The 19,720-nt window shown below is 35.1% G+C and overlaps 1 protein-coding gene across 2 annotated transcripts in view; it reads right to left on the reverse strand.

Annotated features, from left to right (window-relative positions):
- The window catches only part of poe (E3 ubiquitin-protein ligase-like protein poe), a 121,917-nt gene that overhangs the window by 67,276 nt on the left and 34,921 nt on the right, over nt 1-19,720 (reverse strand). For both annotated transcript variants that reach the window (XM_081972490.1, XM_081972489.1), the window contains exons 28-50: nt 19,228-19,370; nt 19,013-19,165; nt 18,832-18,960; nt 18,634-18,774; nt 15,267-15,526; nt 14,523-14,678; nt 14,308-14,464; nt 14,042-14,250; nt 13,808-13,985; nt 13,443-13,608; nt 10,115-10,259; nt 9,936-10,055; nt 9,728-9,874; nt 9,528-9,672; nt 7,248-7,409; nt 4,903-5,212; nt 4,692-4,845; nt 4,372-4,639; nt 4,225-4,310; nt 3,999-4,173; nt 1,144-1,248; nt 987-1,082; nt 740-930 (exon numbers count right to left, since the gene is read on the reverse strand). In XM_081972490.1, the coding sequence (XP_081828616.1) occupies nt 740-930; nt 987-1,082; nt 1,144-1,248; nt 3,999-4,173; nt 4,225-4,310; nt 4,372-4,639; nt 4,692-4,845; nt 4,903-5,212; nt 7,248-7,409; nt 9,528-9,672; nt 9,728-9,874; nt 9,936-10,055; nt 10,115-10,259; nt 13,443-13,608; nt 13,808-13,985; nt 14,042-14,250; nt 14,308-14,464; nt 14,523-14,678; nt 15,267-15,526; nt 18,634-18,774; nt 18,832-18,960; nt 19,013-19,165; nt 19,228-19,370 (3,796 nt within the window). The remainder of the gene's footprint in view (nt 1-739; nt 931-986; nt 1,083-1,143; nt 1,249-3,998; nt 4,174-4,224; nt 4,311-4,371; nt 4,640-4,691; nt 4,846-4,902; nt 5,213-7,247; nt 7,410-9,527; nt 9,673-9,727; nt 9,875-9,935; nt 10,056-10,114; nt 10,260-13,442; nt 13,609-13,807; nt 13,986-14,041; nt 14,251-14,307; nt 14,465-14,522; nt 14,679-15,266; nt 15,527-18,633; nt 18,775-18,831; nt 18,961-19,012; nt 19,166-19,227; nt 19,371-19,720) is intronic.

Here is a 19,720-nt window from a genome sequence, read left to right on the forward strand (position 1 = left end):
GAAACAGTGAAATCAGACTACAATTAGTCGATTCGACTTTAAAAAAAGATTATATGAACAAATCGTATTATTTTGACCTCCCCTGCATGCCCCCCAGAGATTGTCATATAGTTATGGGACACACTGTATATTTAATATAAATTAATACTCCCGATGGGCGGGTTTTTTGCTTAAAGTGATATTAAAAAAAAACAATAAACTAATAACCACATAGAAACACAAAAAAATCTGAAATTGAAATAACGCGTTCTAAAATACAAGTGACCTTTTCCGAAATACAAGTGACGAATCTGAAATACAACTTACGTTTTCTAAAACCAAATTTACGATAATGAAATACAAGTTATAGATTCTGAAATCCAACTTATATTTTTAAAATCCAAGTGATATTTTCTAAACTACATGTGTAAATGGTGTAGACAAAGAACGACAATTATTCTGAGTCTGAGCTTGTTTTAAAAACTTTTTTTTAACAAAAATCATGAAATTGGAAAGTTTAATTCAAAAATCTCGCCATAGTGCATGACATGTAGCGACCCCTGCGACTCGAAAGAACTCAAACACTGCTTCACTGTATTAACACTAAGATTAAGATCTATCTAGTGTGTTAATATGTAGTTTAACTGGAATTTCTATTCGTCTACCCGTGAAATTATTAGTTACTTTTGAAGTTCTCCCTCTTTTTTGCACATAATCGCTATTCTCCCTCGCTATTTAAAGGTCAGAAAAAAAAACTTACTTGAAAGAAAGGAATGGTCCTAACACCTTCGGCCTTTTTCAGTTTAGGCAAATAATCAACCAGCTTCTCCAACAACTGCAATCTAAGATTGTGCAGCTTAGTGCTGTTTTCAGTTTCGCACTCTAAATCTTCCTGGATCTGAGCTAGTGTATCACTGCCTTGCGAGGGTCGCTGCGACTGGTCAACTGGAGCTAAGAGACGTTTAACAATAATATTGTGTCACTAGTACCAATATTTATCAAAATACCTTGAGCTGTGGCAACATTAGAACTGATTTCAGCTGTTCTTGGTGCGTTTGTATCGTCGCCGTAGGCTGACGATCGCCCTGATACGTTATGTTCGCCTTTCACGGGATTAAATTAAAACGTAAAGAACGGGAAAATTGGGAAATGTGGATAACTTACCGGTAATACTTTCGACTCCGCTACCGCCACTCTCCGACCCGGCACTTCCGCCTTGTTCCGCTGGAGAGGTTCGTAAAGTTGAACCATCGGTAGCCGCAGTTGAGCCTAAAATTTGTAATACTTCAGGTTGAATATATCCAGTTTGCCAAGACAACAGAAAAATAAAAAGAACATTATTTAAAGTGAACTTTTCCACAAAATATGAATTTTCTCGAGTGGAGTAAGTGGTTGTGACAGTTGAAGTTGTTTTATCGAGACTTATCATAGGTCGTACCCGCAAAAACAAGTAAAAGAAGAAGAAAGAAACGAATTGAACTTGAGAATCTCAATAGAAACGAAACTGTTTAAAAATGTTACCAATCTATACAGGGTGTCCCACGACGAAAGACCTCGATTGATATTGGAAAAAGTATAAATAGGAGAGTTTTGAAAATTTGGTAGGATACTGATGTGGGCATGCCCAATCCAACTAAAATATTTTCAAGATGGTTGCACTTCCGTTTATACCGGAAGTCGATCACAACTTTCTTATTTTAAATAGAACACCCTATATATTATTACATATTTGGATTCCTCACAAAATTCTGACCAACTTTTGTGTACAATGCCGTATGTCTATCTCTAGCCGTTTTCGAAATATTTGATGTTTTTCCAAAAAAGTGACAGTTGCAACGCTCAACATATTTTTGTACTCTGTCAAAACCGTAATTCATTTTGCAATGAAACTTTGGGTTATTGTAAATAAAGGATCGTTTTATTAAACTGAGGATGCGTAATGACTCATTTGTATACAGGGTCGTCAAAAAAAAATCATAAACCTGCCACTAAAAAAAATGAAAAATTTCAAGTTTTTTTAAATAGAAACCCACATTTTTTATGACGGAATCATTTTGAGCATTAAAAATTACTATACGTTTCAATTTACTTGCCTATACCTAAATCCAATCCATTTCGTTTTATTTGAGAATAAACATTTTTTTATTATGCTGCACGGTTGGGATTGTGTGGTTGGTGTTCTAGTTGATCATGCTTTTGACACACGGTGATATTGGAGACCTGCAGGGCATGTTAATAACACTAGTTTTGAGTGTTTTGCCAACTGCAAATATACTTGTAGCGGTTACGTTATTCAAACCAAGATTACTTAAATCTGTTTATTATTTACGGAGAATGTGATAAAGTTGTGAGTAGAACATGTGAATTATTTGCCGCTCGTTATCCAGAAAAACCAAAGCCATCACCAAAAGCTGTCAAGCAAATAATTGAAAATTTTAAGAATACGGGATCTGTGAAGAGAAAAGCTATTAAAACAAAACCAATTCTTAATAATACAAATGTAGAAATTGCAGTTTTGGGCTATTTTGTTGCAAATCCAACTTCGTCAATAAGACAAGTTTCCGTAGAATCAGGCATATCCAAAAGCTCAATTCAAAGGATCCTGAAGAAACATAAATTTCACCCTTTTTCATTTAAATTAGTGCAACACTTAAAAGAGGTTGAATTTCCGAAGAGAGTGGTTTTTAGTGAGTTTTTGCTGACTAGTCACTATGGAGAAGAATTGTTTTTGAATAATATTATTTAGAGCGACGAGGCCAAATTCACTAAAAATGGAATGTTCAATGGACATGATTCACACTACTGGTGTGACATAAATCCACACGTAATTAGAGAGAGAAATTTTCAAGAAATCTGAAGTTTTAATAATAAAAATGTTTATTCTCAAATAAAACAAAATGGGTTGGATTTAGGTATAGGCAAGTAAATTGAAATGTATAGTAATTCTTAATGCTCAAAATGATTCCGTCATAAAAAATGTGGGTTTCTATTTAAAAAACTTGAAATTTTTCATTTTTTTTAGCGGCAAGTTTATGATTTTTTTTGACGACCCTGTATACAAATGAGTCATTACGCACCCTCAGTTTAATAAAACGATCCTTTATTTACAATAACCCAAAGTTTCATTGCAAAATGAATTACGGTTTTGACAGAGTACAAAAATATGTTGAGCGTTCCAACTGTCACTTTTTTGGAAAAACATCAAATATTTCGAAAACGGCTAGAGATAGGCATAGGGCATTGTACACAAAAGTTGATCAGAATTTTGTGAGGAATCCAAATATGTAATAATATATAGGGTGTTCTATTTAAAATAAGAAAGTTGTGATCGACTTCCGCTATAAACGGAAGTGCAACCATCTTGAAAATATTTTAGTTAGATTGGGCATGCCCACATCAGTATCCAGCCTAATTTTCAAAACTCTCCTATTTATACTTTTTCCAATATCAATCGATGTCTTTCGTCGTGGGACACCCTGTATAGTAAAACTGCTGTATACTCTTGCTTAAGTTACATTTTTGAAAATTAACATGCATATGCTCATACTTTAATGGAACAAATAACCGAAACATTGAAAAGACACTGTTGTTATAGGCCGCATTTGTTTTCACGCTCCATGGAGCGAGCAGAGCGTTTTTGACGTCACAATGACGTAATTTGACAGTTCGACAAATTATCGTTTTTTCAAATTACGTCATCGTGACGTCATAAACACTCTGCTGGCTCCATGGAGCTGTATTAGCGCCATCTCTTAGAGTTTACCTACAACTGAAGCGACCGAAATATATGGCCGCATTCGTACTCACGCTCCATGGAGCGAGCAAAGCAATAAGCAGTAAGAAAAATGAATAAATGTCTCGATCAACATTTCTAAATATTTACCTGTATGATTTGTTTAAAAATCAATAATCATCAAGGTTGTTGTTTATTTCAAAACTATTAGACCTATTCTTGTAATACCCGTTTATCGTCAAAGAGTTACGTAGGACATAGAAATAAAGAAAAATTTAAAACTCACCCTCATCATCTGAGCCCGCTGCCGATGCGGTGGTGTCGCTAAAATTAGCGGCTTCTTGTTGCTGAGCAGCAGCGACTGCAGCAACCTCGCCTTGAGCTGCGCTTCTCAGCTGAGCCTGCAAATTCTGGAAAACCTGAGCTTGATCCGCGTTGCCTGCTGTACCGCCAGTCATCTCCTATAATGTTCCTATAATTCTCCGCAAAAAAATGTTGTTTGTTAACTTTACCTGTAAACTCAAAGCGATAGCTAATTCTACAATAGTTTCGTCATCGGCATCTGGTGGAAAATCGATCAATGGTGGAAACTCTCCACCTAAAATGAACGCAGTAAAATAATTATACATGCACCATTTTTCAATTAAATAACCCTGTACCTAGCAGAGCTTCCAGATTAGGATTAATTCCTTGTGCTTCGTCTCCTTCCAGTAAATTAATTGCTTCAATCATATCAACATCGAATGCCCCAGGTGGCGGAGGCAAAGCTACACTAGGCTGTTGTGGAGTGACTTCATTTTGATTCACATTTCCCGATGTAGAAGTGGATGGTAATGCTGAAGAAGTCTTCGAGGTAGTAGGCGGACTTTCGCATCGAGTTGGAGAAGGTATGAACACCCGACGACGTTTAATACGAGGTTTGAGAACCTTCGAAAATCATCAACATAAACTCCAGCTTCGCTTTTGCTATAACTCTCACCTTGCAAAGAGCCTGCTTAGCACTAAAAGCGATAATCGGATCCTGACAAAGTAGTAGTTGCAAATAAAGTGAAATCGTAACATTACTGTATGCCTCCGAACTTTGGAAAGCATGGATAATCTCTACTAGAGAGTGAATAACTTGCTCTGTGTACCTGTTAAAACATATTGCTATAAAATAGAACCTTTACACCTGCTAAAGAAAAACAAACTTTAAACCAGGAACAACAACAGGTGCTAACGCAGGAATCTCTGGGTTCAACTCGTGTAACATCCAAAGCACATCCATCAATTGCAACAGTAAATGTTCGCTTTTCTTCTTAGGATTTTCCCCTTCCTTCTCATCATTTGCTTTATGTGTGGAGTTTCTAGCCACGAGCGGATCTTCCAACGCAACGTCTTGAATAGATGCGTGACTGTCCGCAAATTTCAGTAAGTTCTGTGGTCTCGAGACTGCTATTCCTCTTACGATCAATACGAGGCGATAGAAGCTTTCCGCGTCTAAGTTAGTCACTTCAGAATCTAAAACGAGACAGTAAAAAGCTGTCATTGGGATTGATTTATTGGCTTTTTCTACCGTGAAAACGTTACACTTTAATTCACTGTAACTGTACTATAAGTACAGTGAAATTTTCAAGTAGCAATATTTTATTTGAGTTTTATTTTAACATAAGGAATAGTTGTTTACCTCAACATCACTAGACGTTTTTGGGCATTTTCTAATTAAAAAATGGCAACAAAAAAAAGTTATGGCAGCAGCTTTTTATTTGTCATTCTAAGTCGGGTGTAAGTCCAATATTACCTGTTAAAGAATTTGGAACCACTTTTGTGCACAAGTTTGTTCGAAAACAGTCAAAACCATCATGGTTCAACTACAAAAAATATTTACAACGCGAGTATATGAATTATTGTATCTTCTGCTTCAATTTGACAGTTGGCGAGACAATAAAACAGCTTTAACAACCGGAACACAGTGATATCTGTTCTGGTTTTATTTAGCAAAGTTTAAAACATCAGAAAGTCTTCTGGCTTCAATTTGACAGTTTGAGGACAGTAAAACAACAAATTTTGACAACCGACGGGCATTAGAAACCGTTCTGGTTTTATTTGACATTTCTAAAACTTTTTTAGATCTTCTTAATACAATTTGAAAGTTTGGGAACAGTAGAAAGGCTTTCAGACAACAATGTTTACAACCGGAAGACAGTTAGAATGGTCCTGGCTTTATTTGACAATTCTAACACTTTCCGATATTTTCTGGCTTCAATTTGACAGTTTGAGGACAGTAAAACAACAATTTTGACAACCGACGGGCATTAGAAACCGTTCTGGTTTTATTTGACATTTCTAAAACTTTTTTAGATCTTCTTAATACAATTTGAAAGTTTGGGTACAGTAGAAAGGCTTTCAGACAACAATTTTTACAACCGGAAGACAGTTAGAATCGTCCTGGCTTTATTTGACAATTCTAACACTTTCCGATATTTTCTGGCTTCAATTTGACAGTTTGAGGACAGTAAAACAACAAATTTTGACAACCGACAGACATTAAAAACCGTATTAGTTTTATTTGACAATTCTAACACTTTTCGCTGTAAAGCGTAAAAATGGTTGCAGTATTTATTGGCAGTCTAAAGGTTAGAAGAATACTCCGGCAATAATTATGACAATTCAATGACATCAAGAAGCATTTGGCAACAATTTGACTTTTTAGTGACGGTAAAAGATCTTTCTGTCTTTGTTTTGTCAATCCAGAGACTTGTTTTGAATATTTAAAGACAGGAGTAGCTTTCCAACTGTCTCTGTACACCTTGTATGGTTATATCTGTAAAAGGGGGTTGATTTCTGTTTTATGTAGACAGATAATCTAGGAATACCTGACTTAGAATGACAGATCAAAGCTAATACCTTAATTCGAGATTAAGCACTGTTATGCCGCATTTTTCGGATAAATTAATATTTCTTAGACACATAAGTAAGAAGAAGAATTGGAGAAGTCTCGAAAACGTTCCAACAACACTTTCCTATGTTAAAATAAAACCAAAAAATTGGTTAATTGGGAACTAAACTGCTCACGGAAATGGTCGATACAGCTAAATAAACCAAATTAATGGATATACAATTAGTAGAAAGCGATATCGCGGAAAAACGATTATCTTTCTGTATTAGCGCGGCAATTAACAATTTTCTGCTGCTTCAACATCAATAGCAGAAAAACCTAATTTATAAGAACTTCACAAAGGGAACGATCATAGATAAAAAGACACACACGTAAAAATAGATTTAAAGTTTTCGCAAATCCTAAAAAAATAATAGAAAACATAATAAAAACATAATCTTTTTAAATACTCAATTCTTGAGAAATTAATGTGAACATTTTTGCAATGCACACCTTGCAATTTTAAATGCCAAAACTCGGGCTGGAAACTCATCTAAGAACGTTTTTATAAATGGTTGAGTTCGTTAAAAGACAACATATTAGAACAACAAGTTTAAGTTTAAGTTTATATCACGGTCGAGTATAAAATAAGTAAATAAAAAAATCAATGATACATACCTTTTCGTTGCGTCATCGATGTCAAATTGAACAAAACATGCTCCAAAAGAGCTTGATCTTTGTAGGCATGATACTGCTGTTTGGTTGGATGCAACGTCAACATCAACGCTTTTGAATGAACTTGGATGGATGGAGGAGTGGGCAAAGTCAGTAGTTGAGTAGCTGCAATACAGTAGAATATCATGTAATTTAGCAGTAATTAATATTTTAGAAATAATAGATAAAAAAGAGCTTTATCGAGTAAGTTGTTCATGGAGGATTTTTGCAAAATTTTGTTTGGAAAATAGTTGAGACTAAACAATTCGAAGGCAAAGATTTTATTCCGAGAATTATTTAGTCGAAACTATTTGCCTAAAAGAAAATTCTGCCACAAAAGTACTAAAGCACATTTTACGTTATAAAACGTGCATATTTTCTGAAAACACACATTTCTGTTTAATAACAAGAAAACACCTATTAACAATACAAAAATACTAAACAAAACGTGATGCACGTAATTGTCCCAGCAGACCACAGATTTTCGTTCAACCATGTCCATTTTTATTTACATTTTAGAGTATTGTACTTTATGGAATTATTTAATATAGTCTGTTCACTGACCTCTGACTGTTGCGTCACAATCACCAGCAATTAACGTATGTCGGTGATTAAATATGGTATTGATCGACTGTCAAAATGATTATAGTTTTAGGTTATTTAAGGCAGGAGGTACAAAGTTTATGTATTAACAATTAAACATTTCTTAAAAGGTGTAGAATACTTGCAGAGGATGCTAACAATTTTTATAAGGATTTCAGACACGTAGAGGTCTATGGAACTTTCTCAAAATGGTGCTAAAGACCTCTGACAATTTAAAACCACTTGGGAAAGTTTAAGACACTTGTAGAGGCCTCTGACACTTTTTAGAAGGTTCTCAATAGCATTCAGGGGTCTATAAAACTTTCAAAATGGACATAGAGGCCTCGGGCAATTTAAAACAACTTGGGGATGTTTAAGACACTTGTAGAAGCTTCTGGCACTTTTTAGAAGGTTGTCAGTAGCATTTAGAGGTCTCTGGCACTTTCAAAATGGTCTTAGAGGCCTTGGGCAATTTAAAACAAATCTGGGAAAGTTTCGACAGTTGTAGAGGCCTCTGAAACTTTTCAGAAGCATTTAGAGGTCTTTGGCACATTCCAACCGGTCTTAAAAGCTTCTGACAATGTAAAACAACTCTGGAAAGGTTTGAGACACTTGTAGTTGTTAATTCATTTTGTCATTTACGATTGTTTAATGGCAAGTGTTTCCGGTGTTGGTTAAACTTACCTGGAGGTGGTTAACCCTCTTAAATCATGCACTAAAAATATTGCAAACCGAGCCTTATAATCTTACAAAACCTTAAAACTTTCTTTTGTTAATTAAAGAGGTGGTTAATACCCTCAAATCATACACTAAAAAATAGTGTAAATCGAGCCTTTAAAAAAAAACAAACTTTACATAACATTTAAACCTTCTTAGTTAATTAATTTAGTATTTTGGTTTTAAGGCACATTGAAGCTTGTCAGTGGTAAATTTAACTGGCAGAGTTAAGTTTAACCAGCCGACGGACCTGTCAAATGTCATCAAAAGTGCCATAGCAGGCTGTGATTGTATTTGAAAGCCATGGCACGTTTAAGACACTTGTAAAAGCTTCTGACACTATTTATAAGGATCTCAATAGCATTTAGAGGTCTCTGGCACTTTCAAAATGATCCTAGAGGCCTTTGGCAATTTAAAACAATTATGGGAAGGTTTTACAGTAATTGAGGCCTCTGTAACTTTTCAAAAAGATCTCAGTAGCATTTAGAGATCTTTGGCACATTCAAAATCGTCCTAGAAGCCTCTGGCAATGTAAAACCATTCCTCGAACTCTGCAGAAGCCATAACTTACACCATTTAGGATTAGACTTTGTTGGCACAGAAACTGACTATATAAAACGAGTCAAACGAGCCAAAAAACGTTAAAATAGTCTGACATTAGTTGAACCGTCACACTGACAATCGCTGGCAGAATGACGTTATAAAGCACAAATTTTTATTCGATCTTTGTCTAATGAAATGAGATAAAAGATGTGACGCAACAGTCAGAAGTCTAGAAATTAAGTTAAACTGATTTATTTATTGTTAATATTGTAGAGAATAACTTAAATTTTATGTGTCTGAAAAAAATTAGGTGGTTTTTAATCGCTGTTAAATTTTAGCAACTAGGAATTTTATCAGTATAAATCGGCTCGAACAATGAAGAAAATAACCAAAGTTACTTACCAATTTTCAATGCTGCTGGCTTCAATTTGGCAAATTTCTCATCTGACGAATAAATATACAAAGAGGAATCGAGGCTTTTAAACACATCCATGGCAAGACGTTCCAGTTTCGACAATTGTTGAGGAGACCCGGCATGCTGATCCGCCTAAAATCAAACAGTAAAAAAATACACGAAACTCTCCTACTCCAAATAAAATCACCTCATTGTTGGCACTGCTTGCTTGAGTACCGTTCGCGTGTCCGGTATTCGTTACTGCACTCTCCTCGTTATCTTCAGGCCAACCGAAAGCGTCCTTCGTTTTTCCGTACACTTTAATACTGTCCACCATAGTCATAAGTTCGGAGTCCTAACCAAAATAATATTACAGTTCAATTGAACCGATGACATTACACACAGTTATAGATCACCTGGCACGGACCAAACACAATAGTTAGCTTTTTGTCGGCTTGAAGACTTTCCTCTCTAGAGAAAGGTACGTCGTACCAACGACTTCTAGTGACGTTAAAGGAAATTATTCTTCCAAATACCTAAAGAAATATTGCTTGTCAGATATTAATTTACTTTATTAAATTTGTTAATTGACTACCTCGACGTACGATGGAGCCTTTTGTGGGTCTTGGGTGCCAACTAAAACTCTTATTCCGCACATGACCATGATTGGATCGTTATTGGTTACTTCAATTTGAAATTGGGCTTTGTTGCAAACTACGTAAAGTCCTGTTGTGTTAAGCCTGGAATAAAGTTTTCAATTCAAAAACCAATTAACACCTATCATTTGTATAAGAATACTTTTAGTGAAACGATTTATAATATTTCTTCTTTGCCACTTAGATAATCAAAATTCTTTTAGTTTTGTCAAGACTTTATGAACACTTTTTAGGGACAAATTTTCATAAATTACTATAAGGACAAACCACTGTGGATTCATTTTTAAAACGGTTTTAAACAGACCTGTTTAATCTCCGCTAAACAAGACGGTTATTGACGTGATATATTTACAATGTTTAATCGTTTATATTGATCAATCAAACTTAGTAACAAATTGCAAAAACATGTATAGTTTACAGCGTCTAATGTACGGATTTGCTTATGATACCTACTTTTTCATGTAGTGTCTGGAATTGATACTATTAAAAGCAAACAACGCTTTCAGTACTTATTTATAAAAGATTTAAAATGTAATATAAGACGAAAGATCGCTTAAATGATTGGCTGAAAGAGGGACTATCAACAAATTCCCTGATATTAATATCCCTTAAACTTGCTAAAACAACAAAGTAATCCTGTTTTTTGTGTTAAGGCTTAGAGGAGCTGAAAGAGCAGTGTTCAAGACGGACATTTTGAATCTTTTGCAGTGCAAACCCAAAAAATAACCAGGATACAGAATTTGCAACATTTTGGATACTTTGTTAAAAAAGTGGAATATTTCGGAAACGGTTAGATTTACAGAAACTTTGCAAGAGACCAGAAATGTTCAGAGTGACTTTCTGCATCCAGTGCATTTGGTTTACACCCACTTAGAACCGGGTAAACGCGTTTACAACTGGCAGAAGGTTAGTTTCAAATTTCAGTGTTTTTCTTTTTGTTTTTTGAACACCCTGTATATGTTCAATCTTGTTGCGGTTCGCACGATGTGAACAAACAGTTCAAGACGAATTTGAGTTTTTTACAATCGCTGATACCGCAGAAGTGGCGGTAATACAAAGTTTTCAAAATTTTCATACAATTTTAAAAAAAAAGTAAAGCAAGTCGAATATCTCGGAAACGGTTAGAGTTTCGGAAATTTTTCAAGTGACCAAAAATGATTATAATGATTTTCTGCGGGCACATTTTTATGTAAATTACCATTCGCTTAATGAAAAAATTAATGATAGGCCCAAATTGACCGTCACCGGTAAGGTAAAGTAAAATTTAGTGACAAAAAATTTTACCAATTTTTATCAGTAAATTTCAATTTGAGCAGTAAATTTATGGGTCCAATTGAAATTTGCTTGAAGGATATCACTTTCGTGTGAAGAGTGAAGTCATAAATCTGAATCACTACACTTTTCATGCACCCCCTGTATAGTAGTGGCACTGACGGACTGTGATACTTCCAGGGATGAGTTTAGCAGTTCTTTACGAACATTTTTGCTCTCTTTTGAATTTCAAATTTTTCGTAACTTTCACCGTTTCTGAGTTATTTAGCAAAAACTGGTTTGATATTATTATTTTATATTTATATCTTAAAAATTGCATACAGGGTGACAAAAATAGTGAACCATCATACTTTTCTTGCACACCCTGTATACTGGAAGCAAAAACGGATCTGCAAACATACGGTGCTGAGTTAAGGAGTTGATTAGGAACATTTTTGGGTTATCGCAAATTTTTCGTAACTTTCACCGTTCAAATCAGTCGAAATTGTGGTTTGAAATTTGACACCCTGTAACTCAGTTATTCTTGGGAGTTCAGGATGGTTCAACCACTTAAAGGAACCATTTTGAGCTCCTCTTTCCAAAGGTGTAGAGTAAAAAATTCTATCTTAAAAATTGCGTACAGGGTGACAAAAATAGTGAAACATCATAATTTTCTTGCACACCCTGTGTACTGGAAGCAAAAGCGGTCCTGCAAACTTACGATATTGGGTTAAGGAGTTGATTAGGAACATATTTGGACTCTTGCAATTTTGTTGTAGTTAATTTTTTGCAAGTTAATTAGGAAAAACTGGTTTATTGCATTGTCTGAAATTTGAACACGATTTAAGCGACCGTCAGAAAGAAAATCGCCCGTAAAATCCATTTGGAGTAAGAAAATGATTGTTTTAACCACATTGTTGAAATCCTCATTAAATTTCCTATCAGATAACCTGTAAAAACACTACAAAATTTAGTACAATCAGGGATAAAAGCGGTGTCAAAGTTTGAATTGCCAGAAACACAGTTTGAAAGGACAATCAGATACAAAATCGCCTGTAAAACCCACTTGGAGTGAGAAAGTGACACTATTAACCTCATTTTTGGAATCCTTATTAATTTTCCTACCCAATAACCTGAAAAGGCAAAATTTGGTACAGTCAGGGAGAAATGTGGTGTCAAAATTTGAACTGCCAGAAACACAGTTTGAAATGACAGTCAGGGACCAAATCGCTTGTAAAATCCACTTTGAGTGAGAAAATCACTGTTTAAGGCACATTTTTGAAATTCTCATTAAATTTCCTATAAAATACCCAGAAAAAACACTTTAAAATTTGGTACAGTCAGGGAGAAAAGCGGTGTCAAAATTTGAATTACCAAGAACACACTTTGAAAGAACAGTCAGAGACAAAATTGCCTGTAAAATCCACTTGGAGTAAGAAAATTACTATTTTAAGCACATTTTTGGAATCCTTATTAAGTATCCTATTCAATAACCTGAAAAACACTACAAAATTTGGTACAGCCAGGGAGAAATGTGGTGTCAAAATTTGAACTGCCAGAAACACAGTTTGAAATGACAGTCAGGGACAAAATCGCTTGTAAAATCCATTTGGAGTGAGAAAATCACTGTTTAAGGCACATTTTTGAAATTCTCATTAATTTCCTATAAAATACCATGAAAAAACACTATAAAATTTGGTACAGTCAAGAAGAAAAGCGGTCAAAATTTTTATTTGCCAGAAACACAGTATTTGTAATTTACTAGTCAAATAAATATTCCTGGTAAAGCAAAATACTTACTTTACCGGTATTTTACCGATCACTAGAAAAGATTATAGATTAATATTTTTCGGCTGTGACGTCTTTCTAGTTTACTTTGATTTTCCAAAGCAGACTTTAATTTGACCACAACTGTTTCAAGAGTTAAATCATTTCGTGATAAAGATGATGCGCATGAAAACAATAACTATTGGCCTTCACTTACGCCAACCTGTGTAAACTAAACGAAGAACTTACCTATGTTTTAACTGGGTGGCATTGTAAATTTGCAAGAAGTCGTTTCCGCCAAATTCTACGTCACTCATCGGTGTGCAGTGTTCGAAAAAGTCAACGGGGAAAACTGGAGTGGACAATGTTTTTCCGGCCTTGATCGGCTTCTTTTTCTTCGGTTTTAATGTCGAACCTAGACAGAAACTTTCACATCACAAACTCAGCAGTAAACATTAGTTTTTTTAACAAAAATTTAAAAAATTTCAGTTGACATATATTTTTTAAATAAAATCTTTAAAATGTAAATAAATGAGGTATTTTCCATTTCCAATTATAAACCATTTCTATTTGAATTTAAATTGATAAGACAGTAAACAAAAAGGACTACGTACAGAGGGGAACAGTGGCTTGAATGCTACTAGACATCCAATAGCCAGTTTGATCCATATTAGCAATAAACATTTTAAGACTCCCATCTTCACACAATAAAATTAAGGTAGTTCTCAATTCGTTACTTGAATTATGTCTGATTGCCACCATATCCATTATCTTTGATTTTGCAGGAACAACCTTTAATCACAAAAAAAAACAATTAAACCGTCCAGGAATTAGCAGTTGTCGCTCACCTTAATTTCTTGGATTAGGATACTGTCCGGTTTGAGCATTAAAACGACCGGTTGATTGCTGGATTGCATGGCGCAACAAATCAAGCCAGGGTGATTCGGAATTTCAGTCCACTGGCACAAAGGCTGCGGATTCGGCACTCTCGTACTACCGCTTTTAGTGGTAGAACTGTTTGAACTAACGGACGATTGCGGTATGTTAATTGGAAAAACTGAAATTTTAAGGTTTTATGGTTTTTTTTCCTTGCTGCGTTCACTGAACTTCATACCTAAGGATAGATTATGGCTTTTGGGGGTGATAGGCGAGATAAAGCTTTTGCCTTGAGCGTAGCTGTAAAACAACAGCATAAGAGTGTGCGAGTAGTAAATAGAAACGCCTCCGCCAGCCACGTGACCATTAACGTCAGTGACGTCCAAATGGAAAACCTAGTTTACAAATATGTTTTAAGTGACTACTTCATTTGACAGTTTGAAGTACACTTACTTCTAGAGTGTTGGTAACATAAAAACTGCCAAACTTGGTTGAACTGTCTTCGTTCAGAACTTCCGTGTAGATGTGACCAGGAGACGACATCAACATAATATGATATATGCCGTCTTCATACATAAAAGTGCAGTCTCTAATTTTTCCGCTCGGTACCTAGTTTTTACAAAAAAAAAACACGTTCATTCCGAGCATCTGTCATTGTGTTTGATCATCTTCAAACGACAGTCGCGTGCGGTAAAGTATCACTTTCCACACCTGCACTCCGTTAGGACTACACATATTTACATTGCAAATTATGACCAAAACCAAAACCACATGTATGCCGAAAATCCAACACAAATAGAATGATCTAACCACGATCTAACAATGTAATTGACAGGTTTTCTATATTTGTCACATTTGCTCCATTCAAAACTTTTATCAGTCAATTACATTGCAACGTCATCCTATTTTTGTTTGACTTCCCGCATATTGTCTAGTATTTTTTAAAGGTAAGTAGAGAATTGAAATAGGCAGAAATTAATCTTTAATAACCTGGAGTAGTTCAGAATTTTGAGGATTTATTATAGAACGGCCAAAAGTATTTCAAAAACGACGTGTAAAAAAAGTATCATTAATATTAATTTAACACGTTTATTTTGTGTCCTATTATCTGGTGCATTTGACCTATTAAAACTACTTAGAACATCTTGTACATAAAAAAAAAATAATAAAAATAATTATTAAACACAATTGACTTACCAAAAAGTGATATTGAGGATTAGTGGCGTCTTTGCTGAGATCGAATATTTTCACGAAATCGGCGGTGACTAAAGCGAGTTCAGTTTGCGAGCCGGGCAACCACAACGCTTTAATAATGAAATTTCCCGTTTCCAGTTGGGGATGTAGAACCAAGTGATCGGTGACGACACCGTTGGAGTTGAACGTCAACACGTGACAATCCTTTAAACCGCACACGGCGAGGAAGTCTTCGTTGCAGAGATTTGACGTCATAGAAAGTACTGGAATGAAAAATTGGTAGTTGTAAAAAATGTATATAATTTTGTTTTTAACTATATAGGTTGTTTAATGTTTTTAGATCTACCCTTGTCCATGGGATTTTTTGCTTGTCTACCGTTAAACCGGTATATCTACCCTTTTTGTGGTTTTTCTAACGTTCTCCTGATTTTTTTTTTTTAATACAATCTACCGTTTTAGCACTGCCATCATGTGGGTTCAATGCAAATCTACATATTCTATTTTGTAGTGTTTTTTCAGGTTAATGGATAGAAAATTTAATGAGGATTCCAAAAATGTGCTGGAAACTGTCATTTTCTTAGTCCAAGTGAGTTTTACAGTCGATTTTGTCCCTGACAGTCTTTTTAAACTGTATTTTTGGCTGTTCAAACTTGGACACTGCTTTTTTCCCTGACTGTACCAAATGTTGTAGTGTTTTTTCAGGTTATTGGATAGAAAATTTAATGAGGATTCCAAAAATGTGCTTAAAACTGCCATTTTTTCACTCCAATTGGATTTGACAAGCGATTTTGTCCCTGACTGTTTTTTCAACTGTGTTTCGGCCAGTTCAAACTTTCACACCGCTTTTCTCCCTGACTGTACAAAATTTTGAAGTGTTTTTTCAGGTTATTGAATAGAAAGTTCAATGAGGATTCCAAAAATGTGCTTAAAACTGTCAGTATCTCACTCCAAGTGGGTTTTACCAAGAATTTTGTCCTTGACTGGCCTTCCAAACTGTTTTTCTAGCAGTTCAAACATTGACCACTTTTCTTCCCTGACTGTAAATAGTTCTAATATCACAACTGTCACTCGTCAAAATATCTGTCAAACTGTGCTCAAAAGTTGCAAAATCAGGGTTTAGAAAAGTTTCCATTAATGCCATTAGCCATTAATGTCAAAACTGTCAAAATTTGACTAGAATTTGCAAGAATTCCAGTTTAACAAAGTTTTCGAAACGCGACGAATTTCTGAGATTTATGACAGTTATTTTGACAATTGTCACATGACCATCTAGCTAAATAGGGTTCTAGAACCAGGTGACAACTGTCACTAACGTCGAAACTGTCATATTGTGCTCAAAAGTTGCAAAATCAGAGTTTAGAAAAGTTTTCTTGCAGTATTCGATATAAAATATGTTTCTGAGATGTATGACAGTTCTTTTGACAGTGGTCACGTGACCGACTAGTTAAACTGTCCTCTAAAACCACGTAATATCTGCCGTTAATGTCAAAACTGTTAAAACTTGAGTAAAATTTGCAAGAATTCCACTTTAACACAGTTTTCGAAACAGGACAGGTTTCTGAGATTAATGACAGTTATTTTGACAATTGTCACATGACCGTCTAGCTAAATAGTGGTCTAGAACCACGTGACAACTGTCACTAACGTCAAAACTGTTATATTGTGCTCAAAAGTTGCAAAATCAGAGTTTAGAAAAGTTTTCTTGCAGTATTCGATATAAAATATGTTTCTGAGATGTATGACAGTTATTTTGATAGTGGTCACGTGTGTGACTAGCAAAATTATTCTCTAAAACCACGTGATATCTGTGATTAATGCCAAAACTGCCAAAATTTGACTAGAATTTGCAAGAATTCCAATTTAACAAAGTTTTCGAAACGGGACGTGTTTCTGAGATTTATGACAGTTATTTTGACAATTGTCACATGACCATCTAACTAAATAGTGTTCTAGAACCACGTGACAACTGTCACTAACGTCAAAACTGTCATATTGTGCTCAAAAGTTGCAAAATCAGAGTTTAGAAAAGTTTTCTTGCAGTATTTAATATAACAGGTTTTTCTGAGATTTATGACAGTTATTTTGACAGTGGTCACGTAACCAACTAGTTAAATTATTTTCTAAAACCACGTGATATCTGTCATTAATGTCAAAACTGTGAAAATTTGACTAGAATTTGCAAGAATTCCAGTTTAACAAAGTTTTCGAAACGGGACGTGTTTCTGAGATTTATGACAGTTATTTTGACAATTGTTACATGACCGTCTAGCTAAATAGTAATCTAAAACCACGTGTCAACTGTCACTAACGTCAAAACTGTTAAACTGTGCTCAAAAGTTGCAAAATCCGGGTTTAGAAAAGATTTCTTGCAGTATTCGACATAAAATGTGTTTCTGAGATTTATGACAGATATTTTGACAGTGGTCACGTGTGTGACTAGTAAAATTATTCTCTAAAACCAGGTGATATCTGTCATTAATGTCAAAACTGTTAAAATTTGACTAGAATTTGCAAGAATTCCAGTTTAACACAGGTTTCGAAACAGGACAGGTTTCTGAGATTAATGACAGTTATTTTGACAATTGTTACATGACCGTCTAGCTAAATAGTAATCTAAAACCACGTGTCAACTGTCACTAACGTCAAAACTGTTAGACTGTGCTCAAAAGTTGCAAAATCCGGGTTTAGAAAAGATTTCTTGCAGTATTCGACATAAAATGTGTTTCTGAGATTTATGACAGATATTTTGACAGTGGTCACGTGTGTGACTACTAATATTATTCTCTAAAACCACGTGATATCTGTCATTAATGTCAAAACTGCCAATATTTGACTAGAATTTGCAAGAATTCCAATTTAACAAAGTTTTCGAAACCGGACGTGTTTATGAGATTTATGACAGTTGTCACGTGACCATCTAGCTAAGTAGAGTTCTAGAACTACGTGACAACTGTCACTAACGTCAAAACTGTCATATTGTGCTCAAAAGTTGCAAAATCAGAGTTTAGAAAAGTTTTCTTGCAGTATTCAATGTAAACTGTGTTTCTGAGAATTTTGACAGTGGTTAGTGACTGTCTTGCTAAATTATCCTTTAAAACCACGTGATAACTGTCACTAATGTCAAAACTTAGAACTTTATCACAACTGACGAAAAAATGTAAATCTGTATTTTTGAAGTACGGTTTATACTATATAAAGCTGGAATTACTTTTCGATGAATTTTTCACAAACATTAAACCAACATGACGCCACAATTTAATTAACAAATCATCAATAACATATTATCCCGAGGAATTTTTAAATTAAGTTCCATTACTTGTATCAACAACAAACCAAAATAATACTAGTAAAAGTTAGTTTTATCACTTACCAGTAAATGGTATAGGAGCACTGCTAAGTCTGGTTAACGTCAGTTTCCTACTGGCGGAGTCGGCTTGTTTAAGAAGCGCCGACAACTGCAAAACTGTAATTTTTCCCTTTTCGTGGGATACCGCTAAGTGTTGTCTCTTGCCTGAAATTTCAATTAAACAACTACTCTGGCCAAAAGCTACACAACTAAATTGTCTACCTTGAGTTGTGGTCATACAACACATCGCCACACGACGGATAATATGGGCTGACAGCAACTGTCTGATGGTTTGGCCTTGATCGCCCGCGTACGACATTCTGACGTTTTCAAACGCGCCCTCTTGAGAACCTGTCAAATTATCGGGTCAGTTTCATCGCACCTAATATTTGGTATTGAATACCTAAAGTAGGAACCATCAACAAATCAGTGTGCACGTATTTTTTTTCGGTGCTATGCAGCTGTTCTAGAGCTTTAACACCCCTTACGTGACAACCGACTGGACTGTTGGAATTGCATGTCGATTCAATTGCGGGTATCAGACCTTGCAGGAATTCTACGTGCAACAAAATATGTTAAAGTAGTACAAAAACAGCTGCTATTGTCCAATCCGCTTACCTAGGAGTGATAATGTCATGCTACTTGAACTCAGATAGTTCAACAAAAACTCTTTAGACTCTTCTAATTTTTTTCTCTCGTGATCGGGACGTCGCTCTTCGAATAGAATTTTATCAGTCGGTAAGGGAGAACTAGTGCGTCTTCTAATAACGAAAAGATGAAATGTTACTTTCAAACTAACTTAAATTGCAACATTTTCAAAAAATACCTTTTACGCTCGCTTAATTTCTGGTTGAGAAAACAAAAACTTTAAAAATGCAACAATAGATTTTTCGTTGAAACTTCTCTGAGCATTAGCGTGTAGGTCACAAAATAATAATAATAATCTAGTAATAATAAAGGAATAATAAGTTCTCGCGGCTGTGTAAAAATGACATAACGCAAAAACAGCTTTTACGTCACGAGGCACGTCGCGTACTTGACCGTAATATCTCCTTCCTCGTCTGGCATGCATCGTACTTGAAAGAAGCTCTGTTCGGTGACTTCTGACTGT

The sequence above is a fragment of the Ips typographus genome, linkage group LG2 (genome assembly GCF_016097725.1).
Source record: "Ips typographus isolate SLU linkage group LG2, UJ_Ityp_2.0, whole genome shotgun sequence".
Taxonomy (NCBI): domain Eukaryota; kingdom Metazoa; phylum Arthropoda; class Insecta; order Coleoptera; family Curculionidae; genus Ips; species Ips typographus.